The 25924-nt window shown below is 37.9% G+C and overlaps 1 protein-coding gene across 1 annotated transcript in view; it reads right to left on the bottom strand.

Moving 5' to 3' along the window:
* Positions 1 to 25924, bottom strand: part of CUNH11orf65 (chromosome unknown C11orf65 homolog) — an 83927-nt gene that overhangs the window by 26124 nt on the left and 31879 nt on the right. Inside the window, exon 3 of the mRNA XM_023516076.1 lies at positions 23811 to 23903. Within this exon, the coding sequence (XP_023371844.1) occupies positions 23811 to 23903 (93 nt within the window). The remainder of the gene's footprint in view (positions 1 to 23810; positions 23904 to 25924) is intronic.

Raw genomic sequence — 25924 nt, forward strand, 5'->3', positions numbered from 1 at the left:
CAGAACCAAGACTAACCACAGCTGTTAAGGAGTAATATCTTGTTCTAGACTTAGAATCACTTTTAGGTCATTGTGTGTTAATTAGGTTCTTCAGAGTTTTTCAACACAGTCTGCAGACATCCTCCTCAAATCTACAATTGTGCAGCTCTTAAGTGAAAGAGAAAAATACACAAGGTAAATTTTGTAGCAACATCTTATGTTCAGTGGATCCTGTGAAGTAATTGCATCCCTTGGTCTGGAGGGCTGCGATACAGCCCTGCCAGGGGGCCCCAAACACACTGGGCCCCTCAGGTGCTGCAGTGATGGCATGGCCGTCCCGCCATGGCCAGGGCAAGGGTCTCACCTCCAGCCGAGGAAGGCTGGTGCTGCCACCTCTTCTTCCTTCCAGTTTCCCCTTGCACCCTCTGATTTTTCTCTTTTTCTAATGTTTGCATTTAGAGGATATATTTCCCTCTGAGCTCTACTTTAGCTGCACCCTACAAACTTTGATGTCATTATTACTCAGCATAAAATATATTCTAATTTTCCTTTTAACCCATGGATATTTAATTTCATGTGCATAAATTTGAAAAAGTTTTGTGATTTTCTAGTTCTCTTACTTTTTTTGTTTTGTTTTGTTTTTATTAAATCCTAACTGTGTACATTGATGCATTTATGGGGTTCAGTGTACTGATTTGATATACAATGTGAAATGCTTACACTGAATTAAGTTAACACATCCATCACAATTATACTCTTTTCTTAATAGTTTTAAAATGTACCATTGCATCATGCACATGAGGTGAGGTTTCCCCCCAAAATCCTCCCTCCTCCAACCTTCCCTTTCCCCTCCCCTCTCTCTTCTCTTCCCTTCTACTCTCTCGACTATAGTTATGTTTTACTATTCATATGAATGTGTAGGTAATTATATATTGATTTCATAGTAGTATCAAGTACACTGGATACCTTTTTTTCCATTCTTGAGATACTTTGCTAAGAAGAATATGTTCCAGCTCCATCCAGATAAACATAAAAGATGTGAAGTTTCCATCTTTTTTATGGCTGCATAGTATTCCATGGTGTACATATACCACAATTTGTTGTACTCATTGACCCATGAATGGATTAATAAATTGTGGTACATGTACGCCATGGAATATTATGCAGCCTTAAAGAAAGATGGAGACTTTACCTCTTACATGTTTACAAGGATGAAGCTGGAACATATTCTTTGCAAAGTATCTCATGAATGGAAGAAAAAGTATCCAATGTACTCAGCCCTACTACAAAACCAATTTATAGTTTTATTATGAAATCTATAATCGAATTATAGCCCAAGAATATGGGAAAGGGGAGAAGGAGGAGAAGGGAGGGGAGAGGATGGATAAAGGGAGGGTAATCAGTGGGACCACATCTATGGTGCATCTTACAAAGGTACATGTGAAATTTACTAAATGTAGAATATAAATGTCTTGACACAATAACTAAGAAAATGCCATGAAGGCTCTGTTAACCAGTTTGATGAAAATATTTCAAATTGTATATAAAACTGGCACATTGTACCCCATTATTGCATTGATATACACAGCTATGATTTAATTTTAAAAAATTTTGTTACCATTCATGGGTCAATGGGCACTTGCACTATTTCTATTTCTTGGCAATTATGAATTAGGCTGCAATAAACATTCTGGTACAAATGTCTTTGTTGTAAAATAATTTTTGATCATCTGGGTATACACCTAGTAGATGAACTGCAGGATTGAACAGTAGGCCTACTTTTAGTTTCTTGAGTATTCTCCAAACTTTTTTCTAAAAAGATTGTATTAGCTTGCATTCTCACTAGCAATGTAGAACTGTTCCCTTCTCTCCACATCTATGCCATTTGTACTGTGTTTCCCCGAAAATAAGACAATGTGGTATATTTATTTTTTTCTCAAGAAGGCACACTAGGGCTTATTTTCAGGGGATGTCTTGTTTTTATTAAGTATAATACAACAATCTACATTTATTCAAATACAGTTAAGTCATCTTCTTCTGGAACATTGTCATAACCAGACCTGGAACTCCATCCTGAATTTCTTAAAACTCCATTTCCTTTAGAACCATTGGCCCCCCCATCTCAGGGTGGGCAAGGGACTTGAATAGAAATTTCTCTAAAGAAGAGAGGCGCATGGCCTACAGATATATGAAAAAATGCTCTCCATCCTTAATCATCAGAGAAATGCAAATCAAAACTACTATGAAGTACCATCTAACCCCAGTAAGATTAGCCCATATCACAAAATCCCAAAACCAGAGATGTTGGCGTGGATGTGGAGAAAAGGGAACACTTCTGCACTGCTGGTGGGAATGCAAATTAATTCGTTCCTTTTGTAAAGACATCTGGAGAACACTGAGAGAACTAAAAATAGACCTGCCATTTGATCCTGAAATTCCTTTATTAGGTATATATCCAGAAGACCAAAAATCGAATTACAACAAAGATATCTGTATCAGAATGTTTATTGCAGCCCAATTCATAATTTCTAGGTTATGGAAGAAGCCCAAATGCCCGTTGACCCATGAATGGATCAATAAATTGTGGTACACATACACCATGGAATACTAGGCAGCCCTAAAGAAGGATGGAGCCTTTACCTCCTTCATGTTCATATGGATGGAATTGGAAAATGTTCTTCTTAGCAAAGTATCTCAAGAATGGAAGAAAAAGTATCCAATGTACACAGCCCTACTTTGAAACTAATTCATAGCTTTTACAGGAATGTCATAACCTAATTATAGCCTTAGAATATGGGAAGGGGGTGGGAGGGGGAAGTAAAGGGGGTGGATTGGGGGAGGGAGGGAGATTGGTGGGGTCACCTCTATGGTTTACCTTACAAGGGTACAAGTGAATCTTTCTAAAAGTACAGCATGAACGTTTTAACTCAATAACTAAGAAAATGATATGAAGGTTATGTTAACCAGTTTGATGAGAGTATTTCAAACTGTGTATGAAAACAGCACACTGTATCCCATAATTGCATTAATGTACACAGTTATGCTATAATAAATAAAAAAAAAGAAAGAAAATATCATGAGAACCATTGGCCCCAATCTTTCATGTCGAGCAATAGTGCTCTCATTAAATGAGCAGCTCTTATCCATGTAACCTGCTTGGAGTGCATTGGCAACAACACGGTCAGTGATTTTATTCCATGAATTCATCATCCAAGTCATGACCTCTTACAGACTAGGCTTCACAAAGTTTCCATGCTGATTTCTTGTCATCCTATTTTCAATGTAGTTGTTAATTTCCATACACAAATGGTCTTTGAATGGCTTATTTATTGCAATATCAAGAGTCTGCAGATAGGCAGTCATTCCTGAGGTAATCATTATTTGATCTATTTTTCTCTCTGCAAGGAAGTTCTTCATGTCTTTAGCACGGTGAGTGCTGGCTGAATCCCAGACTAACAGACCTCTTTGGCCATCTCGCAAAACAAGTGGCAGCATTAAATCAAGCCACTTCCTTATAACTGCTTGTGTGCAACAGGCTTTTTCTGTTTCAAGAACATAAATGCCAGAAACACGTTCAATCTTATCTTTCTTGCCCTTAGTGATGATAAGAGGTGTAGCTTTCTTTCCATCTAGACGAATGGCCAAAATACAGGTAACAACGCGAACTTTCATGACCAGTGGAGGGAACGTAGATTGAGGAGGCACCCCTCTGTTCAACTGTTGTTCGGGTTCCTTGACCCATAAACACTGCAGTTTCATCCATAGCAACCATGTTGCAAGGCTGGTATTTAGAAAAGTCCATGCCATCAACAAAGGAGTTGAATGCAAGTGCTCACTTAATAACTTCTGCATCTTCCAACTTAGACAGCGTTGTTGATTTTCTTAGAGACAGTTCATATTGCTGAAGGAAGCCATCCAGCCAGTGTTGTGATGCTTTGAATTCTGGGGATATTTCAAACCATGGTGCCATTGCAAGGGCAAATGCTTGAATCTCAGCCCTGTGCACAACCAAAGCCTTTGCTCTCCTGTCAGCAATCTATTCACAGATTATGTTTTCCAGCTCAGGAAATAAAGGTTGCCGACCTGAACCACACTTGTGCTTCTTAGCATTTCCTCTGTCCACATGTAGACTGAGGTTATCATGTTCTGCCCGCCGTTTTCGGACCATTCGGATATCCAACTTCTCTTTGCAGAAAGCCGTAAGATTCTTGCCCTGGGAGTCCTCGACAATTCCTTTCTTGTACTAAACAGAATAGCTCCTTCTTTTTGCACTCATCATGTCTGGGGGTACAGATACTCAGAAAAAGCAGAGATAGGCCAGCAAAGCTGACGTATAAGGGCTGAATTATTTACCGTATTTGGGATCCAGCGAGCACTGGGTCCAAGCTGCACAGTGGAGCTGGGATGATCTCTCTGGGTTCAGTAGCAGACTGCTTGCTGAAGCTTTTCCCCTACCCCCTGGTGTTTGGCGGGGGATGAGAGAGGCCCACAGACTGTTGCTGGTCGGTACTGGGGAGCAGCAGCTTTACTGGTGTTTCTGTGGGGTGAGAGAGGCTCACAGACTGTTACTTGACTGGTGCTGAGTAAAATAGCAGCCATAGCTTTCCTTCTTCCCCCTGGGGACACACAATATGGTAAAAAGGCAGCACGTCTTGCTCCTCATTTCACTAAGACTTTCACTGTGGAGACCTCCAGTCTCTATGTCTCTGTCTCCAGCTGAAGCCTCAGCGTGCATAGGATGGCTGGAACCTGACAGGGGGAGTCGACCTTGTTGGTGGGGCTGGCGCTGGTGATGTGTGAACACCTTTCCCCTAGCTATTCGCATGTGCACATTAGGATGCCTGCAACCTCGGTTACCCCACACACACCCGCGCATGCACAAATGGGTAGGAGAAAGGAGTGATGCGGTTGCCCCCCAAGTAAGTGTGAACGGTTTGGAGAAAGGAGTTGTGGCAGATAAAAGGTATTCCAGTCTTCCTTACTGCTCCGCGCCAAAATGCATAGCATGGCTATGCAGATATGCTTTTATCAGGTTAGGGCTTATATTTAACAAACACATAGAAATCCTGCTATGGCTTATTTTTTGGGTAAGTCTTATTTTGGGGGAAACATGGTAGTTTTGGGATTTTGCGATGCGGGATAATCTTACTGGAGTTAAATGATATCTCAAAGTGGTTTTGATTTGCATTTCTCTGCTGATGAAGGATGATGAGCATTTTTTCATGTGTTTGTAGGCCATGTGCCTGTCTTCATCAGAGAAGTTTCTGTTCAAGTCTCTTGCCCACATAGAAATGGGGTTATTTGTTCTTTTATTGATTAGTTTGAGTTCTCTGTGAATTCTAGTTATCAGATCTTTGTTGGAAGCATAACCTACAAAAATCTTCTCCCATTCTGAAGGTTGTCTGTTTGCTTTACTCACCGTGCTCGTGGCTGTGCAAAAGCTTTTTAGTTTGATCAGATCCCAGTAATGGATTTTTGGTGTTGCTTCAATTGCCCAGCAGATCCTCCTCATAAAATATTCTCCCAGGATGATTTCTTCAAGTGTTTTCCCTGCACTCTCTACTAGTGTTTTTACAGTTTCATGTTTTAAGTTTAAATATTTTATCCAGGGAGAATCAATTTTTGTTAATGGTGACAGGTGGAGTTCCAGTTTTAGTCTTCTACAGGTCCCCAACCAGTTCACCTAGCACCATTTGTTAAATAGGGAGTCTTTCCCCCACTGAATATTTTTGTTTGGCTTGTCAAAGATCAAATGATGATAAGTAGCTGGGTTCATCTCTTGGTTCTCTATTCTGTTCCATAAATCTACCTCTCTCTTTTTGTGCCAGTACTATGCTGTTTTGATCACTATAGATTTATAGTATAGTCTGGTAATGTAATACCTTCTGATTTGTCTTCTGAGTAATGTATTTGCTATTTGAGGTTTTATCTGATTCCATATAAAATGAAGCACTATTTTTTCAAGGTCTTTAATGTATGACAATGGTGCTTTAATAGGGATTTCATTAAATCTGTAGATTGCTTTGGGTAGTAAGGACATTTTAACAATGATGATTCTTCCCAGCCATCAGAATGGTATATTTTTCCATTTGTTAATATCTTTAGCTATTTGTTTCCTCAGATTTTCATAATTCTCTTTATAGAGAGCTTTCACATCCTTTGTTAGGTAAATTCCCAGATATTTCATCTTCTTTGACACAACTGTAAAAGGAATAGAGTCCTTGAGTATATTTTCAGCTTGATTATTGTTGGCATATATAAAAGCTACTAATTTGTAAGTATAGATTTTGTATCCTGAGTTGCTGCTGCATTCCTTGATCACTTTTAAGAATTTTGTAGTTGAGTCCCTGGGGTTTTCCAGGTATAAAATCATATCATCTATGAAGAGTGTAAGTTTGATCTCCTCTGACCCTATTTGGATACCCTTGATTGCCTTGTCTTACCTGATTGCGATGGCTAAGACTTCCATCACTATGTTGAATAGCAGTGGAGACCCTGAGCATCCTTGCCTCATTCCTGATCTGAGTGGAAATGTTTTCAATTTTACACCATTCAATATGATGTTGGCTGTGGGTTTGCTGTAGATGGCCTCTATTAATTTAAGAAGTAACCCTTCTATGCTTATTTTCTTAAGTGTTCTGATCATGAAAGGATGCTAGATATTATCAAAAGCTTTTACTGCATCAATTGAGAGAATCATATGGTCTTTGGTTTTTATTTTATTGATGTGATGTATTACATTTATAGATTTGCATACTTTGAACCAATCCTGTAACCCTGGAATAAAACCAACTTGATCATGGTGTATAATTTTTTTGATGCGTTGCTGAATTCTGTTTGCTAAGACCTTATTGAATATTTTTGCATCGATATTCATTAATGATGTTTGTCTATAATTTTCTTTCTTTCTTAGATCCTTGCCTGGTTTGGGTATCAGGGTGATATTTGCTTCATAGAATGTGTTGGGAAGTATTCCTTCTTCTATGCTTTGGAAAATGTTATATAATGTAGGTACTAGTTCCTCTTGAAAGGTCTGATAGAATTTGACGTGAAGCCATCTGGTCCCAGACTTTTGTTTTTTTGGGAGATTTTGTATTGTTGATGCTATTTCAGTGATTGATATAGGTCTATTCAAGATTTCTAATTCTTTCTGGTTGAGTCTAGGAGAGTGGCATCCATTTACTTCAGATTTTCACATTTCTGGGAATAGAGTTTTTTTGTAGTAATCATTGAGGAGTTTTTGAATTTCTGAGTTATTTGTTGTTATTTCCCCTTTATTGTTTCTGATTGACAATATTAGAGATTTTACTTTTCTGTTTCTGTTTAGGTTGGCCAAAGGTTTATCAATTGTATTAATCTTTTCAAAAAACCAACTTTTTGTTTCATTATTCATCTGCACGATTATTTTGTTTTCAATTTCATTTAATTCTGCCTTAATTTTTGATTCTTTCTTTTCTTCTGCTGGGTTTGGGGCTGGAAAGTTCTTCCATTTCCAGCTGCTTGAGATGATCCAGTAACTTGTTGGCTTCCTCTCTGTTTTCTTGATAAAGGCTTCCAATGCTATAAATTTCCCTCTTAGGACTCCCTTTGCAATATCCCACAGGTTTTGATAATTTGTGTCTTAATTATCATTTTATTCCAAAAATTTGGTGATTTCCTTCTTAATCTCATCTTTGACCCAGCTATCATTCAGCCTATGATTATTGGTTTCTATAACTTTGTTTGAATATGAAGATTCCTGTTACTGTTGAGTTAAACTTTTATTTCATGGTGGTTCGAGAAGATATAAGGAATAATTTCTATTCTTTTAAATTTGCTGAGGTTAGACTTGTGTCCTAGGATATGATCAATTTTGGAGGATGATCCATGGCCTGATAAAAAGAATGTATATTCAGTTTTATTAGGATGAAATGTTCTGTAGAGGTCTGGTAAGTCTATTTGTTCTAGGGTCAGGTTTAAGTCCAATATTTCCTAATATTAGAAAGACAAAGCTGTCAAAGGGGGTGTTAAAATCTCCAACTATTATAGTGCAGGAAGATATCAACTTGTATAAATTGAGGAGCATTCTAATTTGGTGCATAAATGTTAATTATTGAAATCTATTCATGTTGGCTGTTTCCCTTGACAAATATGTAGTGACCATCTTATCTTTCTTTATCTTTGTGGGTTTAAAGCCAATTGTATCTGTCACTAAAATTGCAACCCCTGCTTTTTTCTGGTTTCTATTTTCCTGTATTATAGAAGTCCAACCCTTCACCCTGAGTCTATTTTTATCCTTTAAGGTAAGATGAGATTCTTGTATACAACAGATATCCAGTCTGAGTTTATATATCCAGTCAGCCAGCCTGTGCCTCTTTAGAGGACAATTTAAACCATTCACATTAATTGAGAGAATTGATAAGCCTGATTGTGTTTTGGGTGTTATGTTTTTCAGATGTTCAGTGGACATTTTTAATCCTTTCACCACTGTGGAAGGTGGGTTTTGTTCAAAAATTTCTGAGTGAGTTTACTTTGGTGGTAGAGCATTATGCTTGTCATTGTGGAGGATGGGTCTGAGAATATCTTGGAGAGCTGGTTTAGTTATGGCAAATTCATTCAAGATGTATATGTCATTAAAGTATTTTGTTTCTCCATCACAAATGAAACTCACTTTAGCTGGATACAGGATCCTGGGCTGAAAGTTGTTTTGTTTTAGAAGCTTGAAGGCCAGTGACCATCTTCTTCTGGCTTGAAATGATTTGGCTGAGAGATATACAGTCATTCTGATATTTCTCCTTTTGTAGGTGATGCTTTACTTATATCTGGCTGCTTGTGGAATTTTCTCCTTCATCTTAACTTTGGCAAAGTTAATCACAGTGTGTGTAAGTCTAGAGAGCTTTATTTGGATTGAGTCTTTCTGGGTTTCTGAAACTGTCTACTAACTGAATTTCTGTATCCTTGCAATGCTTGGGAAATTCTCCTCCAAAATTGCTTGGAATAGAGCATCTGTACCTTTAGGACCATCCTCTTCTCCTTCGGGAATTCCTGTAAGATTAATGTTTGATCTTTTGGAGTGATCCCACAACTCTCTCACGAAATGATCAGTTTTTGCTCTCCATTTGTCTGCCTCTTTGAGCGTTTGGGAGCATTCAAAAGCTCTGTCTTCAGTTTCAGAAGTCTTTTCTTCTGCCTGGTCAACTCAATTACTGAGGGAGTCTACTGTATTTTGGAGCTCTTCAACTAACTTTTCCATTTCCTTGAGCTCTGCTATCTCTTTTCTCATTATGTCCATATCTTTGGTGACTTTGTCTTTGAATTCATTAATTTCTTAAGACAACTTAGAACTCTCTGGATTTCAATATCTAACTTTTATTCCATTCTATTCATCTATTTCCCATCCATATTCTGAATTGGATTTCTGATATTTCAGCCATTTGTTTATGCATGGCATCTTCAGTTGTATCTCCTTTGTCATTCCTTGGAGAGGTTGATCTACTCTGGTTATTCACACTGCCAGAGTTCTTCCACTGGTTCCACACCATGTTTATTTTCCACCGTTTGGCTATTAGAACTGGTAGGGTGAGATTGAATTGGAGTTCCGAGTAGTAGAGATAATCAGCCCCTTATCACAGCACTAGGCTTTGTAATTCTGGTTTATCTCCTACAACCTCACAAAGGTCCCTTTCAGAGTTTTGGCCAGAGACTCTGAAGACCTACTTGGTGTGATAGTGCAAGCTAGCTCTGTTTTGATTATCAGCCAACCTCTACCCTATCCTAAGAAGCCAGAGTATTAGGTTTAAATCTTATCTGTGAAGAGATACAGACAACTGCAGCACCCAGCCCCCACCCTTCAGGCTTTTCCACTATAGAACTTCGAAGGTCAACCTCAGAGTGTCCCTGGGTGGACAGCCCCAGACATGAGTTCCAATTATATTGTTTCAGGCAGTGCAAACTGCCTGCTCTACAGAGAGGGATCCAAGCATCTCAAACAGCACAACTGGAGCCAGGGATCCACACACCCACCCAACAGACTCCACACTGTTGTTCACTTCTCTGCTCATAGGCCCAGTTGGAGAGGAGGACCATGCCCCTGCCTCTGGTCTCAGTCCATATCCAGCAAGCCTCTGCTTGCCAGACCAGCTGGAGTCAGGGGACCACATCCCTGCTCACCAGTCTCAGTCTACACCCGGTAAGCCTCTGTTTGCTGGCTTTGTTGGAATCAGGGCACCACTGCCCGCTTGCAGGTCTCAGTCCACACCCAGCAAGCCTCTGCTCACCAGCTCACCTGGAATCTGGGGACCACACCCCTGCCCACAGGTCTCAGTCCACTCCAGAGGCTTGCCAGCTGTGTTGGAGTCAGGGGACCACGCCCTTGCTCTCAGGTCTTGGTCCACACCTGGCAAGCCTCTGCTTATAGGCCCAGCTGGGGCTGGATACCAGCCCTGCCTCCCAAACTCAGTCTACACTGGGCAACCACTCTCCCACTGTGAGCACTGTCAGAGCCAGGGGTTCTGCACCCACTCCTGCCAGACATAGCCCTAACCAAGGGTCAACACCACTACTGGCTGGGCAAAGTCATAATCAGGGGACTGCTCCTCCTCCCACTGAGTGTCCCTTTCTTCCCATACCCTCTTTCTTCCCTACTAGTCACAAATTCCGTCCTGATGGTTGGCAGTTCACACTATGTCCAGATCTCTCAGGAAAAAACCAAACACTCTATGCTTTGCTGGGGGCAGAACTTCAGACTGCCATGTGAGGGGGGAGGATGGACTGGAAGTTTGGAATTGTGGGGGGAAATATCTGTTCAATTTTATGCCTGGTAGGGTGGTGTCTAGGTTCATAAGTGGGACTTCCCTGGAGAAAGAGACCTGTGTTTAGTGGTTTTCTCCAATGAGGTAAAATGAGAGGTCTTTTGTTCCCTGCTTGCTAGCAGAGAGCCTGCCGTGGGCCTCCTGCTTGGCAGAGGGGTATCCCATCTTCTAGTCGATAGGCTTGTACCTGTAATTTGTTTTCTTGAATGCTCTTCCTTGGAGTTACAGCTTGCAAAACTGCTTTCTTGGCTCAGCTCTCCACCTTTGGCTTCATAGAGTCTGATTCTGTCCAGTTTTTCTCCCTCTGGTCAGGAGTCTCTGCCAAGGGTTGCTACCAGTTGGCCATCTTCCCAGCTACTTCTCTTACTTTTATTGATTTCTAGTTTAATTCCACTGGGACTAATTAACATTCTCTATGGTTTCAATCCATTGAAATTTATTGAGACCTGCATTAAATCCAAGCATGTAATTTATTTTGGGAAACATTTCCCATGCACTTAACATAAAGACATTAGTTTTACAGATCTTTAGATATTTTGCCATATTGACTATAATTTTCTATGTATATCAATTAGGTCAAGATGTTAAAATCTAGTCTATCTATACTAAATTCTTTTGCATGCTGGTTGCTATCAATTTTATACCAAGAGAGTTGTATTAAAATCTCTATCTATCATGAAGATTACTATATTTCTCCTGGTAATTATGTCAATTTTTGCCTTACAATTACAGAATTGTTATTTTTGTTGAACTGACCCTTTTATTATCATGAAATGTCCTCTTTATATCTCACAATACTTTTTTGCACTCAAGCCTAATTTGTCTGATATTAAAATATGACATCAGCTTTATTTTAACTAAAGTTTGCAAGATATATCTATTTCCACTTTACTTTTCCTTTTTCCATGCTATTATACTTAATGTATGCCTAAAAAATAATAAATAGATGGGGTTTTTGTCAGTCTGACAACCTTGACTTTTATTTTGGTTGTTTAGTCTATTTAAGTTTTGTATAATTATTTTTTGGACTTAAAATTTTTAATGTAAAATTAATATAATTATTGATATGCTTTTTGATATACATTTGGCCTTCCATATCTGTGGGTTCTGCATCTACAAATTCAACCAACTGTGGATCAAAAGTATATTATTTGGCAGATGTGAAACCCATGGACATGGAAGATCAACTGTATATATCTATAGGTTCCTCAGGGCTGATCATGAAACCTGAGCATCCATGGATTTTGGTACCTGTGGAGAGTCCTGGAATCAGTGTTCTGCATATATCAATAGACAACTGTAGTTGGTTAAATATAGATTAAGTCTTACTAATATACTAGCATTAAGTCTAACATCTTGCTTTCTGTTTTCTATTTTCCCATCTGTTCTTTATTCCATTATTTCTTCTTTCCTGCATTCTTTTGGATTGATCAAGTAATTGTTAACATTCCATATTTTCTACTCTATCAGTTTTTAAGTAATGTAGTTTTGTATTATTCCTTTAGTAGTTACTCTAGAGAGAACAATATACATCCAAGATCTATTAAGTCTATCTTAAGTTCATACTTTTATCACTTTCTCTGTAAGTTGACTACCTGAGAGACTGTAACAAACTGGTCAATATACAGAGGTGGTCAACTAAGGAACTAGGCCTACTATACTGATATGTATATGTGACGTATATTTGATCTATGGAAATTAGGTCAACTTATGGAGATGGTCAATGTAGGGAGGTGGCAAATTATAAAGCTTCTGCCATAATTCTAGGCTAAATATAGTACCATAAAAGAGCCCAAATAGCCAATGCAATCTCAAGCAAAAAGGCTGAATCAGGGGGTATCACTTTACCTGACTTCAAGCTATACTATAAGCTAAGGCTATAGTAACCAAAATTTATGGTACTAGCACAAGAACAGAGATACAGACCAACGGATCAGAATAGAAAACCCAGATATAAAACCATCCTCATGTTGCCATCTGGTCTTTTACAAAGCAGGCACTAACATACACTGGGGAATGGAAACTCTATTCAATAAATGGTGCTGGGAAAGTTGGATAGCCAAATGTAGAAGACTGGAACAGGATCTGAACCTTTCACCATTCACAGAAATTAATTTACAATAGATAACAAACTTAAACCTAAGGCATGAAACTATGAGAACTGTAGAAGAAAATATTGGAAAAACTCTATTATAGACATTGACTTAAAGAAAAAATTTATGCATAAGATCCCAAAGGAAATCACAGCTACAACAAAAATTAACAAATGGGACAAGATTAAATTAAAAAGCTTCTGCATAGCCAAGGCAACAATCAATAAAGCAAATAGGCAAACTACAGAATGGGAGAAAATATTTGCATGCTATATATTTGACACTGGGCTGATAACCAGAATCTATACAGAACTCAAGCAAATCAGCAAGAAAAAAATCAAACAATCCCATAAAAAGGTGGGGAAAAGACATTAACTGAAGCTTTTCAAAAGCAGAGAGAGTAATAGCCAATATATGAAAAAAATGCTCAATGTCTCTAATCAGGGAAATGCAACTCAAAACCACAATAAGATATTACTTAACTCCAGTAAGAATGGCTTTTATCAAAAAGTCCCAAACAACAGATGGTGACATAGATGCAGAGAGAAAGGGACTCTTATACACTGCAAACCAGTACAACCTCTACGGAAAGTCATAAGGAGACACCTCAAAGAACTAACAGTAAACCTACCATTTGATCCAGCAATCCCACTACTAGGTATTTACCCAAAGGAAAAAAAAAGTCATTTTTATCAAAAATACATACACTTGAATGTTTATTGCAGCACAATGCACAACTGCAAAAATGTGGAATCAACTCAAGTGCTCATCAATACATGAGTGTATTAATAAAATGTGGTATATGTATACCATGGAATACCACTCAAACTTAAAAAAAAAGCGAAATAATATCTTTGGTAACAACCTAAATGAAACTGGAGACCATTTTTCTAGATTTTTGAAGAATGGAAAAACAAACACCACATGTACTCACTATTAAATTGGAAATTAGTTTACACTCCTATGCACATTTGGAAGTAAAACTCAATGGAGAGCAAGAGGTAAGAAAGGACAGGAGCAGAGGGTTAACTTCACACCTAGTAGTTACAGTAAACACTATCCAGGTGATAGGCATACTTATAATTGTGAATCAAACTGTAGAAAAGCAATTCATGTAACCAAAACATTTGTACCCCTGTTACATTCTGCAATAAAAAATAAAATAAAATATTAAGACTTCTAAAAAAGAAAAAAGGAAGGGTAAGGAAGAAGGACTGCAACACAAGTCCCACAAAACCTGGGCCAGCACTACAGGAAGCTATTAAGTGAATACTGCCCAAAAGAGTTGTTCTACATCACAAAAGCTTTTATCCATCTCTCTCCCTACCTGACTCTGCTTAGTCACTGGACATGCATTGTCCTGAAAAGCAGTGATCTAGGGTCAGGCAGTTGTCTGCAGTTCAGATAGGAACTGAAGATACAGCTGGCTGTCTGCCTTCTATAAAGAGGGATCTGAGCAGCCTATCTCATATTTCTCATAATTGGTCATGGATTGGAGCTCCATTGTATCAGTTTTCTTCAAATTGATCTAAATATTCAATACAATCTCAATCAAAACCCCTGTATCTTAAAATATTTTTTATTGTGGTAAAATACACACAATATAACTTTAACATTATAATGACGTTTAGTATTTTCATAATATTATACAATCACTATCTACTCCCAGAACATTTTTATCATTCCAAAAGGAAATCCCATATCCATTAAGCGGCCATTCGCCATTCCCCATTCCTCTTTGCCCCCAGCCCCTAATAACCACTAATATTCTATCTCTTGATATTCTTTATTTGTTAAGACATCTCTATTCATCTTTCTCCTCAGACTCCTTCTTAGGCTGTTGGTCTGCCTGTTCTTGCCTTGTCTGCTCAATCTCTTCCTTCAGGTGGCTGCAGGTAGTATATGACTTTAAATGCTGAAAGCTAGCTGAGCTCTGGAACTTCACCGAGAGGAGTGAAACAAAGGCAAACCTCTTCTCAGGGAACTTCCAAACATCAAAATGAACAACTACAATTACTGAAAACAGACCCGTATTTCACACCCTGACCCAAATAAGACACACCAGGAATATGAGCTTTTGTTTTCATGACTGCTGCCAAGCTGAGGAATAGGGAATGTTATATGGGTAAGCAAAAACAACACAATACTTTGTTTTTTGTGTTTTGTTTTGTTTTTGCATTTCTGGCTGGGGCTGAGTTTGAACCTACCACTCCCAGTGTATGGGGTCGGCACCCTACTCACTGAGCCACAGGTGCTGCCCACACCACAATACTTTTTAAACAAAATTTAGTAGCCTTTCTCTTTATTAAAAGCACTCTTCTGGTTGCCCTAAGTTTTTTAAAATCAGTTCCCAGAGTTCTGATAAAACTGATTCTGATGGTTATTTTTAGAGCACTCCTGACTCTATCATTTTTGCTCTCCCAACAACTTTATTCTGCTGTGAAAATTGGCAAGTTAATTTAAAAATGTACAAGGAAATACAAAGTATCTAAGAATAGCCTAGAATTGTCTTTTTAAAGAACTGAAGGCCAGAAAACTTTATCAGATAACAGACTTGTTTTAAAGCTGTAGTAGTTACAAAAAATGTCTATTTCCTCCAAAGGTACATACCCAGTGATTTTAATACCAATTAATAATAGTTTTCTGAATCAATAATCTCATTAGGATTGGTAAAATTATTTAAAAATTATTTCTATTATTATTATCTGCTTTTCTTCTACAAAGAGCATTGTCCAGTCAACTGGGACTATTTGGTTACCTTTAAATATCATTCTTTACAGAAAAGAAAATAAATATTTATTATACTACCAAAATTACACTGACAACATAGATTATTTTCTGGTCTGAATAGGAAAACATAACTATGCAATACAGAGAAGAGATTATCATCATATTAATCTGGTATTAATCATAGCATCATTAATGATGTAAGACACTGCTGATGTAACTGAACACAACTATACAACATCACTTATGTTTTTAAGACAAAAATGTTTAACATTAATCCATCAAACTTCTTTATATATTTCAGTTTCTAGGAAATGTGGGAGATAGAGAAGCAGTTAAGTATAACCACAATGAAGTAATCACACAAATACAGAAGCTGAGATATTCTGCAGGATCACTGGCTTGATATCTTCACAAATCAGGGTCAACAAAGAACTTTTTAGATTTTCTCTCTTTTTTCTTTAGATTTTTAAATATTTAAAGGACATAACAGTAGAAAACCTAGCAAGGCATTGTGGCAGGCACCTATATTCCCAGCTACTCAGGAGGCTGAGGCAAGGGGATCACCTGAGCTCAAGAGTTTGAGGTTTCTGTAAGCTAGGATGCTACTGCACTCTACCCAGGGCACAGAATAAGACTCTGTCTCAAAATAAATAAATAAATAAATAACATAATAATCAAATATAGTCATCCTAGATTAGACACTGGTTTAAAGAAGTTAGCTGAAGTAAGAAATCTGAATATAGTAAAAGTATTAAATGATATGAAATGGAACTGAAATAAAAATGAAGAAATTTGGCTCAGCTCCTGTAGCTCAGTGGCTATGGCACCAGCCATATACAATGGGGCTGGTGGGTTTGAACCCAGCCCAGACCTGCCAAACAATAATGACAATTGTAACCCCAACGAAAAACAGCCAGGTGCCTGTAGTCCCAGCTACTAGGGAGGCTGAGGGAAGAGAATCACTTAAGCCCAAGAGTTTGAGGTTGCTGTGAGCTGTGATACCACAGCACTCTACCAAGGGCAACCAAGTAAGACTCTGTCTCAAAAAAAAAAAAAAAAAAAAGAAGAAATCATTGATTAAAAACGGCTACAGAATAATGTGTACCCTAAAATCTCATATGGGCAAATATAGCATAACCCCATAGTTAACCACATCCTTACATTGACCACCTCCTTCAGTTGACCTAATTTTCACAGACTGGACATACACCACGTGCACCTGTCAGTATAACAGGCCTAGTTCCTTATGTCAACCACCTCTGTAAGTTGCCCAGTTTGTTATAGTCCCTTGCATGGTCAAGTTATAGAGGTTCTACGGTATATATGAACACATATATTAGAAACACAGCCAGAAAGAGAATATACCCTTAAATAGCAACTGTTGATTTCCAGGAGGTAGAAATTTCATACTTTGCTCTGATATTTAGTTTTTACTTATTACATGTTATAATTTTGTATATTGCACAGGAACTGATTCTGTTAAGAAAACATAATAAATAAAAAATATCAAAAAAAGTTAAAAAGCAGCTAGACTATCAGGCACAAATATTGTATCCTGCCAAAATGAGCTTCATAAATGAAAGAGAAATAAAGTCTTTCCAAGACGAGCAAATGCTGAGAGAATTTATCACTCCTAGACCAGTATAAAACTCATAAGTGTTATACAAATGAGGAAGAAAAAGTAATCAAATGATAACATGATATAACTCCACAGAGAAACCACAAAGAGAAACAGAAAAAAACTACAAAGAATCTACAAAGCAACTAGATAACAATATTATCAGAGGAACAAAATCTCATCAATATTAACCTTTAACATAATATAGTAAATATCTCTGAGATACTGCAAAACCAGTGCTTAGAGAGTTTGTAGCCTTAAATGCCTACCTACATCAAAGGATAGAAAGATCACAAATTATTAACCTAATGTGTCATCTTATGGAACTAGAAAAACAAGAATAAACCAAACCAAAGCTAGCAGAAGAAAAGAAATAACAAAGATCAAAGAAAACTAAATGAAATTCAGAACAAAAGACCACCACAAAGGATCAATGAAATGAAAATTGGTTCTATGAATAAATAAATAAAACTGGTAGACTGTTAAGCTAGACTAACCAAGGAAAGGAAAGAGAAAATACAAATAAACACACTCAGAAATAAAAAGGAGCCATTGTAAGTGATAGCAAGAAATACAAGAGATCATCAGAGACTACAAGAACCATATCATTGCAAACTAGAAAACCTAGAAGAAATGGATAAATTTCTTTAAACATATAAGCTCCCAAGATTAAACCAGGAAGAAAGAAAAATCTGGAATAGATCAATAAGTAGTGAGATAAAATCAGTAATAAAAAATCACCTAATAATAAAGCCCAGGACTAGATGGATTCACAGCCAATTTTTCTCTCTCTCTTTTTCTTTCTTTGAGACAGAGTCTCTGTATGTCACTCTCGATAGAGTCCTGTGACATCACAGCTCACAGCAACCTTAAACTCTTGGACTTAAGCGATTCTCTTGCCTCAGCCTCCCAAGTAACTGGGACTACAGGTGCCCACCACAATGCCTGGCTACCTTGTTGTTGTCGTTGCAATTGTCATCGTTTTTAGCAGGCCTCAGCCAGGTTTGAACCCACCTGCCATGGTGTATCTGGTGAGTGCCCTAACCACAGAGTTATAGGCACCCAACCTTCACAGCCAGTTTCTTTTTCTTTTTTTTTTTTAATTGTTGATAATTCATTGAGGGTACAAGAAACCAGGTTACACTGATTGCATTTGTTAGTTAAAGTCCCTCTTCAATCATGTCTTGCCCCCAAAAGGTATGGCACACACCAAGACCCCACCCCCTCCCTCCTTCTCTCTCTGCTCTTCCTTTCCCTCACTTCACAGCCAATTTCTACCAGATGTGTATAGAACTGGTTTCAATCCTCCTGAGACATAAATGGATTAAATGTTCCACTTACAAGATAAAGAGTGTCAGAATGGATTTAAAAAATGAACCAACTATATACTGCTTATAAGAAACTCACCTTACTGGTAGTATCTTTACACAGTGAGAGTAAAGAGGTAGAAAAAGATATTCCATGCAAATTGGAACCAAAAGCAAGCAGGAGTAGCTAGTTATATCTGATAAAACAGAACTTAAATTAATAATAGTAAAAAAAAGACAAAGGTCATCAAATAATGATAAAGGGATCAATTTAATAAGAAGATATAACAATTCTAAATATATGTGAACCCAACACTGGAGCACCAAGATACATTAAAAAAATTACTAGGCCTAGAAAAAAGACATAGCCGATACAATAATAGTACGGGACTCCAATGCCCCACTGATAGCACTAGATAGATCACTGAGACAGAAAATTAACAAAGAAACACTGGACTTAAATTGGACTTTAGAACAAATGGACTTAACAGATGTTTACAGAACATTATACCCAGCAAGCATAGAATATATATGTACATTCTTCTGGGACATTCTCCAAGAAAGACCATGTGTTAGGCTACAAAACAAGTCTCAGTAAATTTTTTAAAAATTGAAATCATGCCAGGTTATCTTCTCAGACAACAACAAAATAACACTAGAAATCAATCCCAAGAGGAATTCTTGGACCTATATAAATATGTTCATTAAATAACATATTCCTGAATGATTCTCCTGACACTGTTCCACATGATTGAAAAGGAGGGAATCCTCCCTAATCCATTCTATGAAGCCAACATTACCCTGACACCAAAACCAGATACCAGGAGAAAAGAAGCCTATAGACCAATATCTCTGATAAACACAAATGAAAAAATCCTCAACGAAGATTCTCAATAAAATAGAAGCACCTAATCCAATAGCACATAAAAAAGATAATACATCATGATCAAGGGGGTTTTATTCCAGGGATGGTTCAGCAAATGCAAATGAATAAATGTGATCCAACACTTATGTAGAATTAAAAACAAAAACCATATGATCTTCTCAACAGATGCATAAAAAACACATGATAAAATTCAGCCATCCCTTCACAATAAAAATTCTCAGCAACTAGGCAGAAAAGGAACATGCCTCAAAATTATAAAAGCCATATATGACAAATCCACAGCAACATCATACTGAATAGGGAAAAGCTCCTCGATGAATTCCCTGTAAGAGCTAGACAGAAAAAGGATGCACATTTTCACTGCTCCGATTCACATAGTGCTGAAAGTCCTGGCTAGAGCAATCAGGCAAAAGAAAGAAATAAAAAGCATCCAAACTGGAAAAGAGAAAGTCAAATTATCTGTTTGCTGACATTATGATAATATTATACCTAGAAAACACTAAAGATACCTCTCAAAGATTTGATAAATTGATTCAGTAAAGTTTTAGGATGCAAAATCAAGGTATAAAAAATTTTTATAGACCAATAACAATCAAGCTGAAAACCAAATCAGGAAGGTAATCACATTTACAATAGATATGAGAAAAATAAATAAAATATTTAGGGATATATTTAACCAAGGAGGTGAAAAATATGTACAAAGAAAACTACAGATCACTATTGAAAGAAATTGTAGATGACACAAACAAGCATTTTTATTGATCAGAAGACTTAATATTATTAAAATGACCATACTGTCCAAAGTAGTTTATAGATTCAGTTTCAATCAAAATACCAAGTCACTTTTCACAGAACTAAAATAAAATCCTAAAATGAATATAGAACCAAAACCCCAAAAAAGCCCAAATAGCCAAAGCAATCCTAAGCAGAAAGAATAAATATTGAGGTATCACATTACCTGGCTTTAAATCATACTACAAGACTACAGTAACCGAAATAGCATGATACTGGTATAAAAACTGACATATAGATCATAGGGACAGAATAGAGAATCCAGAAATAAAGCAACATATCTACAACCAATTGGTATTTGACAAACTCAACAAAAACATAACCCTGGGGAAAGGACACCATTTTCAATAAATAGAGCTGAGAAGATTGGATTGCTATATGTAGAAGAATAAAACCAGACCCCTATCTCTCATAATATACAAAAATTGCTGGGTATAGGCTGGGTGAAGTGTTTCATGGCTGTAATCCTTGCACTCCTGGAGGCCAAGGCAGGTGGATTGCCTGAGGCCTGTAGTTTGAGACCAGCCTGAACAAGAGTGAGACCCTATCTCTTCTAAAAAAAGAAAACTTAGCCTAGCATTGTGGAAGTTCCTATGGTCCCAGCTACTTGGGAGGCTGAGGCAAGAGGATCACTTGAGCCCAAGAGTTTGAAGTTGCTGTGAACTATGATGTCATGGTACTCTACCCAGGGTAAAAGAATAAGACTCTGTCTTGAAAAAAGAAAAAAAAAAATTCCTAGGTATATACCCAAAGGAAAAGAAATTATTATATCAAAATGATACCTGCACTAAGGTGTTTATAGCAATGCTATTCATAATATCAAAGATAGCAATTAACCTAAGTGTCCATCAACCAATGATAGGATAAAGAAAATGTGGCATGTATACAAAAGAATACCACTCAGCCATAAAAAAGAATAAAATCATGTCTTTTATAGTAACATGGATGGATCTGGAGGCCATTATCTTAAGTGAAATAATTCAAAAACAGTAAGTCAAATACCACATGTTCTCCCTTATTAGTGGGAGCTAAATAATGGGGGTACATGGAAATGGAGTGTAGAATAATACACATTGGAGACTGAGAAGGGTAATGGGGGTGGTTGAGGAGAGATGAGAAATTACTTAGTGGGAACAATGTACACTATTTGGGTCATGGTTACACTCATGTCCAGACTTTATTACTACACAAAATATCCATATAACAAAACTGGACTGGGGATGGATATAGTGACTCACTCCTGTAAGACAAGCACTTTAGGAGGCCAAAGCAAGAAAACTGCTTTAGGTGAAGAATTTGAGACCAGCCTAGATAACATAGAGAGACCCCCCTCTACAAGAAAAATTATCTGGGCGTAGTGATGCACACCAGTAGTCCCACCTCTTGTGAGGTTAAGGCAGAAGGACTACTTGAGCCCAGGAGTTTGAGGCTGCAGTGAGCAATGATCCTACCACTGTACTCCAGCCTGTGCAAAAGAGCAACACACTGTCTTTAAAAAAAAAAAAAAAACAGTTAAGACAGCAAATGTTGTGTGCATTTTACCACAATAAAATAAACTAGAGAAAAAGAAGTATTAATAAAAATAGAATATTTAGACAGACAGGGAGGCTCACCCCAATAATCTTAGAACTTTGGGAAGCTAAGGCAGGAGGATTGCTTAAGGCCAAGAGTTCAAGACCAGCCTGGACAACATAGTGAGGGATACCCTGCCTCTGCAAAAGGGGGAAAAATATATATATATAAAGAATTGCTGGGGCAGTGCCTGTGGCTCAAAGAAGTAGGGTGCCAGCCCCATATACCAGAGGTGGCGGGCCCAGCCCTGGCCAAAAAGCTGCAAAAAAAAAGAAGAAGAATTGCTAAAAAAACAAAATACAAACAGAGGAAATATGCACACGTGCACACACATACCTAAGAAACTTGAACAAGCACTTCACAAAATATTTTCCACCTCATTAGTATCTAGGAAATACAAATTAAAAACTGACAATATTATGGCTCAGTGCCTGTATCCCAGTGGTTAGGGTGCCAGCCACATGCACCAAGGCTGGTGGGTTTGAACCCAGCCCAGGCCAGCCAAACAACAATGACAACTGCAACAAAAAATAGCCAGGCATTGTGGCTGGCACCTGTAGTCCCAGCTACTTGTAAGGCTGAGGCAAGAGAATAGCTTAAGCTCAAGAATTTGAGGTTGCTGTAAGCTGTGATGCCACAGCACTCTACTGAGGGTGACATAGTGAGACTCTGTCTCAAAACAAAAAACTGACAATATTAAATGTTAGTGTAGAGTTCTAAGAATTCCCAAAGATCACTGGCGTGAATATATATTAGTACAATAACTTTGGAAAATAATTTGACATCTCCTACAGTTGTTATAAGCACAACTCATCAATCAGCAATGCCATGTCTAATGAAATATAAGCCAAAAAAATGTGTGCATGTTTACACTAGGAGATGTGAATAAGAACATTCCTAGAAGCAGTTATGGTAATAGCCCTAAAGTGGAAACAATACTGTCCAGGGATGTCTAACCTTTATTCTTTTGTGCCAGCCATTGGAAGAATAAGAGTTGTCTCAGGCCACACAGTAAGTATACAAACACAAACGAAAGCTGAGGAGCAAAATAAAAGGACTGTGCATACTTATCATGATATCTGATACCACAGATAAGCAAAACAGTCCTCAAATAATCTGCATGGGGCACTTGGGCCACAGGTTTGACACCCCTGATTTATGGGTATGGATTTGTTCATTCAACATTACATTTGAAGGTACATAGCTAAATTTCATTTATTTTTAATGCATTCTTCCCTTTTACTACTACCTATATTACTATTGATTCACACTAGCAGGAGCGTCCAACTTGTGGCCTATGGACCACATGCAGCTTCCTTCAGGACTGTTTTGCTTATCTGTGATGTCAGACATCAAAAAAGCACGCAAGGACCTTTACTTTGCTCATTGTGTATTTGCTATGTAGCCCAGGAAAACTTTATTTTTGCAATGTGCAGCAGAAAAGGAAAAGGGTTGCATACTCCTGTCCTAAGGCATACTATAGGATTTTACTTATATATAGTTCAAAACTTATATATAGCTCAAAAACAAAACTAAAGTATAGAGTATCCCAAAAGGTTGCTCCTGAAGTTGCCGTACATAGGGAAATGGGAAATTGTAGCTAAATGCAACATTATTTACAAAATATTTGTTAAAAAATATTTACAAAATATTCTGTACATGTCAGCCACTACTTTGTAAACAAAGATGCATTTAGCTACAATTTCCCAATTTCTCTGTGTATGGAGACTTTGGGGGAAACTGTGGGAACACATAATGTTAGAATTCAAAATAATGACTGCCTTTTGGAAGGAGGGATTTGGCAGTCATTTGTAGGGCAAATGAAGGGTATGATCTGGAGTGTGAAACCATTGATCTGGGTGATGGTTACAAAGTTGTTTGCTTTCTGAGGATTCATTGAGTTATATATTTGTTTTATGAACTTTCAACATGTATGTAATACTTCAGTAGAAAAGTTAAAAAGAAACAAATATGAGCACACTGAATTGATAAAACAGCCATACATTTTTAAGGAAAAGATAAGATGCTATAAAGCACCCTTACCTCTTTAGGATTAATATATTTCACTATCTGTTGTGGTTCCCCTTGTCTTCTTAAAGCAATCAGATCTTTCAGGTGATGGTATATAGTGGTATTCTAAAGGTTTAAACAAATAAGATTTTATGGTCAAAACTACATATTCTACTTCTACTTAGCTTTTTGTCTAAGTAGGGCAAAAATGAGTAAAAACCATAAAATGGATTTTATGTAGGCAAACTCAATTCTACAAATGTTATCCACTCAGAGTTTGCTTTGATAAGCCTCGTAATGTTAGTACTATTCTCACAAAGAGTTTTACTCTTAAATTGAACTATAAGTATAATTCCCAAAACTTTGGTTAGTTCAACTCAATATATTCTCCATAGTAACCTAGGAGAAAACAAAATACAGCCTACTGGTTAAGAACACTTAGGATAGTATAAGATTGAGTTCAGTTGTTAGTACAAGATAAAAATACCCACTGTTACCACTTCTATTCAGCATAGTGCTGTCAGTTCTAGTCAGAGCAAATTGTAAAAGAGGAGGTCAAACTATCACTTTTTGTTAATGATATTATCTTATATCTAGAAACCCTGAAAGACCCTATAAAGAGACTTCAGGAAGTTATCAATAAAGTTAGTAAAATCTCAGCTTATAAAATCAATGGGCACAATTCAGTAGCATTTTTATACATCCTAAATAGTCAAGCTGAGATTCAAATCAAAAAAACACTGCTTACAACAACTACAAAGAAAATAAAATATCTAGAAGTATACCTAATCAAGGAGGTGAAAGACCTCTGCAAAAAGAACTATGAAACATTTATGAAAGAAATAATACATGCTACAATAGAAAAACACACTATGCTCAAGTATTGATGGAATAAATGTTGTTACAATGTCCATACTACCCAAAGTGATTTATAGATTCAATGTAATCCTCATCAAGTTACCAATGTCATATTTGACAGATCTAGAAAAAATAATCCTGTACTTTGTCTGAACTAAGAAACGAGCCTGAATAGCCAAAGAAATCTTAAACAAAAAGAACAAATCTGGAGGCATCACATTACCAGATTTCAAATTATACTGCAAGACTATAGTAACCAAAATGGTATGGTATTGGAGGTGACATCTTCTCCAGTGGCAGCCACTGGTGGAACAGATCTGGGATGGAAACACAGGCCCTGTGAGTAAAGTGTATGCATGAGGTGGTACTGGCCTGGGCGGAGCAGGGATTAGAATATGTGCGCTGAGAGACGCAGAGTCCCAGGGTAGGGCTGACCCAGAGGACTGCTTTACTGAGCCTAAGACGCACCTGGCACTCAGGGGATTATAGCTGAGACAAAGGTGGACAGGCAGAGGCTGGAACTGACAGCTGAGTGTGAGCTCTGACCGCGCTCACCCTGAGACCAGACACTGGCACAGACCAGGGCTGAGATGCAGTTTCTGTGAACTCAGACAGCGTCTGATCCACAGGGCAATATAGCAGGGACAGAAATAAATTCTGCGAAGTTGTTCTGTTCTGCCAGCAACATCAATCAGGGGTGGGGCTGGAACTGAGTGAAGGGCCCCAGTCTCCATTAAATACCCGAGGTTGTCAGGCCCACCTTCCCCCTGCTGGATAGTGGCAGAAAGTGGGGGCCTGGCTGAGGAGACATAGATCTCCCTGTGACTCATGCAGGTACAAAGCCCTGGAGCATCTGCTTATTGGAGGGAAATGAGTCACAGTCCTGTGGGGTTACCAGTGACTGGGTGTGACAGAGGTGCAAGGTGGGGAAGGAGGAATCAATCTTCCCAGACTAATTTATTTGCTGGGTGGGTCCTTCAGACCTCACGGAGCACCAAAGCGAGTCATACTTGAGCTGCCAGCAGACTCCTGCTATCTACTTGCTGGAGACCTTATGAACTCTCCCACCTGAGACCAGTGCTGACTGGGACAACTGATTTGGACCTCTTGAATTGGGCCAATCACCCAAGGACTAACCAAAGTGATACCCTGGGTGTGTGGTTGTGGGGAGGTTTGATTTTCCTTTTCTATTGTTGCCTGTGGGGGTCGAGGTGACTTAAGTGCTGGTATTTCTCCACAGCTGAGACTTCAACCCAGAGTAACTGATTCACTAGGGTAGGACAGAGACC

The sequence above is a fragment of the Otolemur garnettii genome, unplaced genomic scaffold (assembly GCF_000181295.1).
Source record: "Otolemur garnettii isolate 467f Iridium unplaced genomic scaffold, OtoGar3 scaffold00086, whole genome shotgun sequence".
Taxonomy (NCBI): Eukaryota; Metazoa; Chordata; class Mammalia; order Primates; family Galagidae; genus Otolemur; species Otolemur garnettii.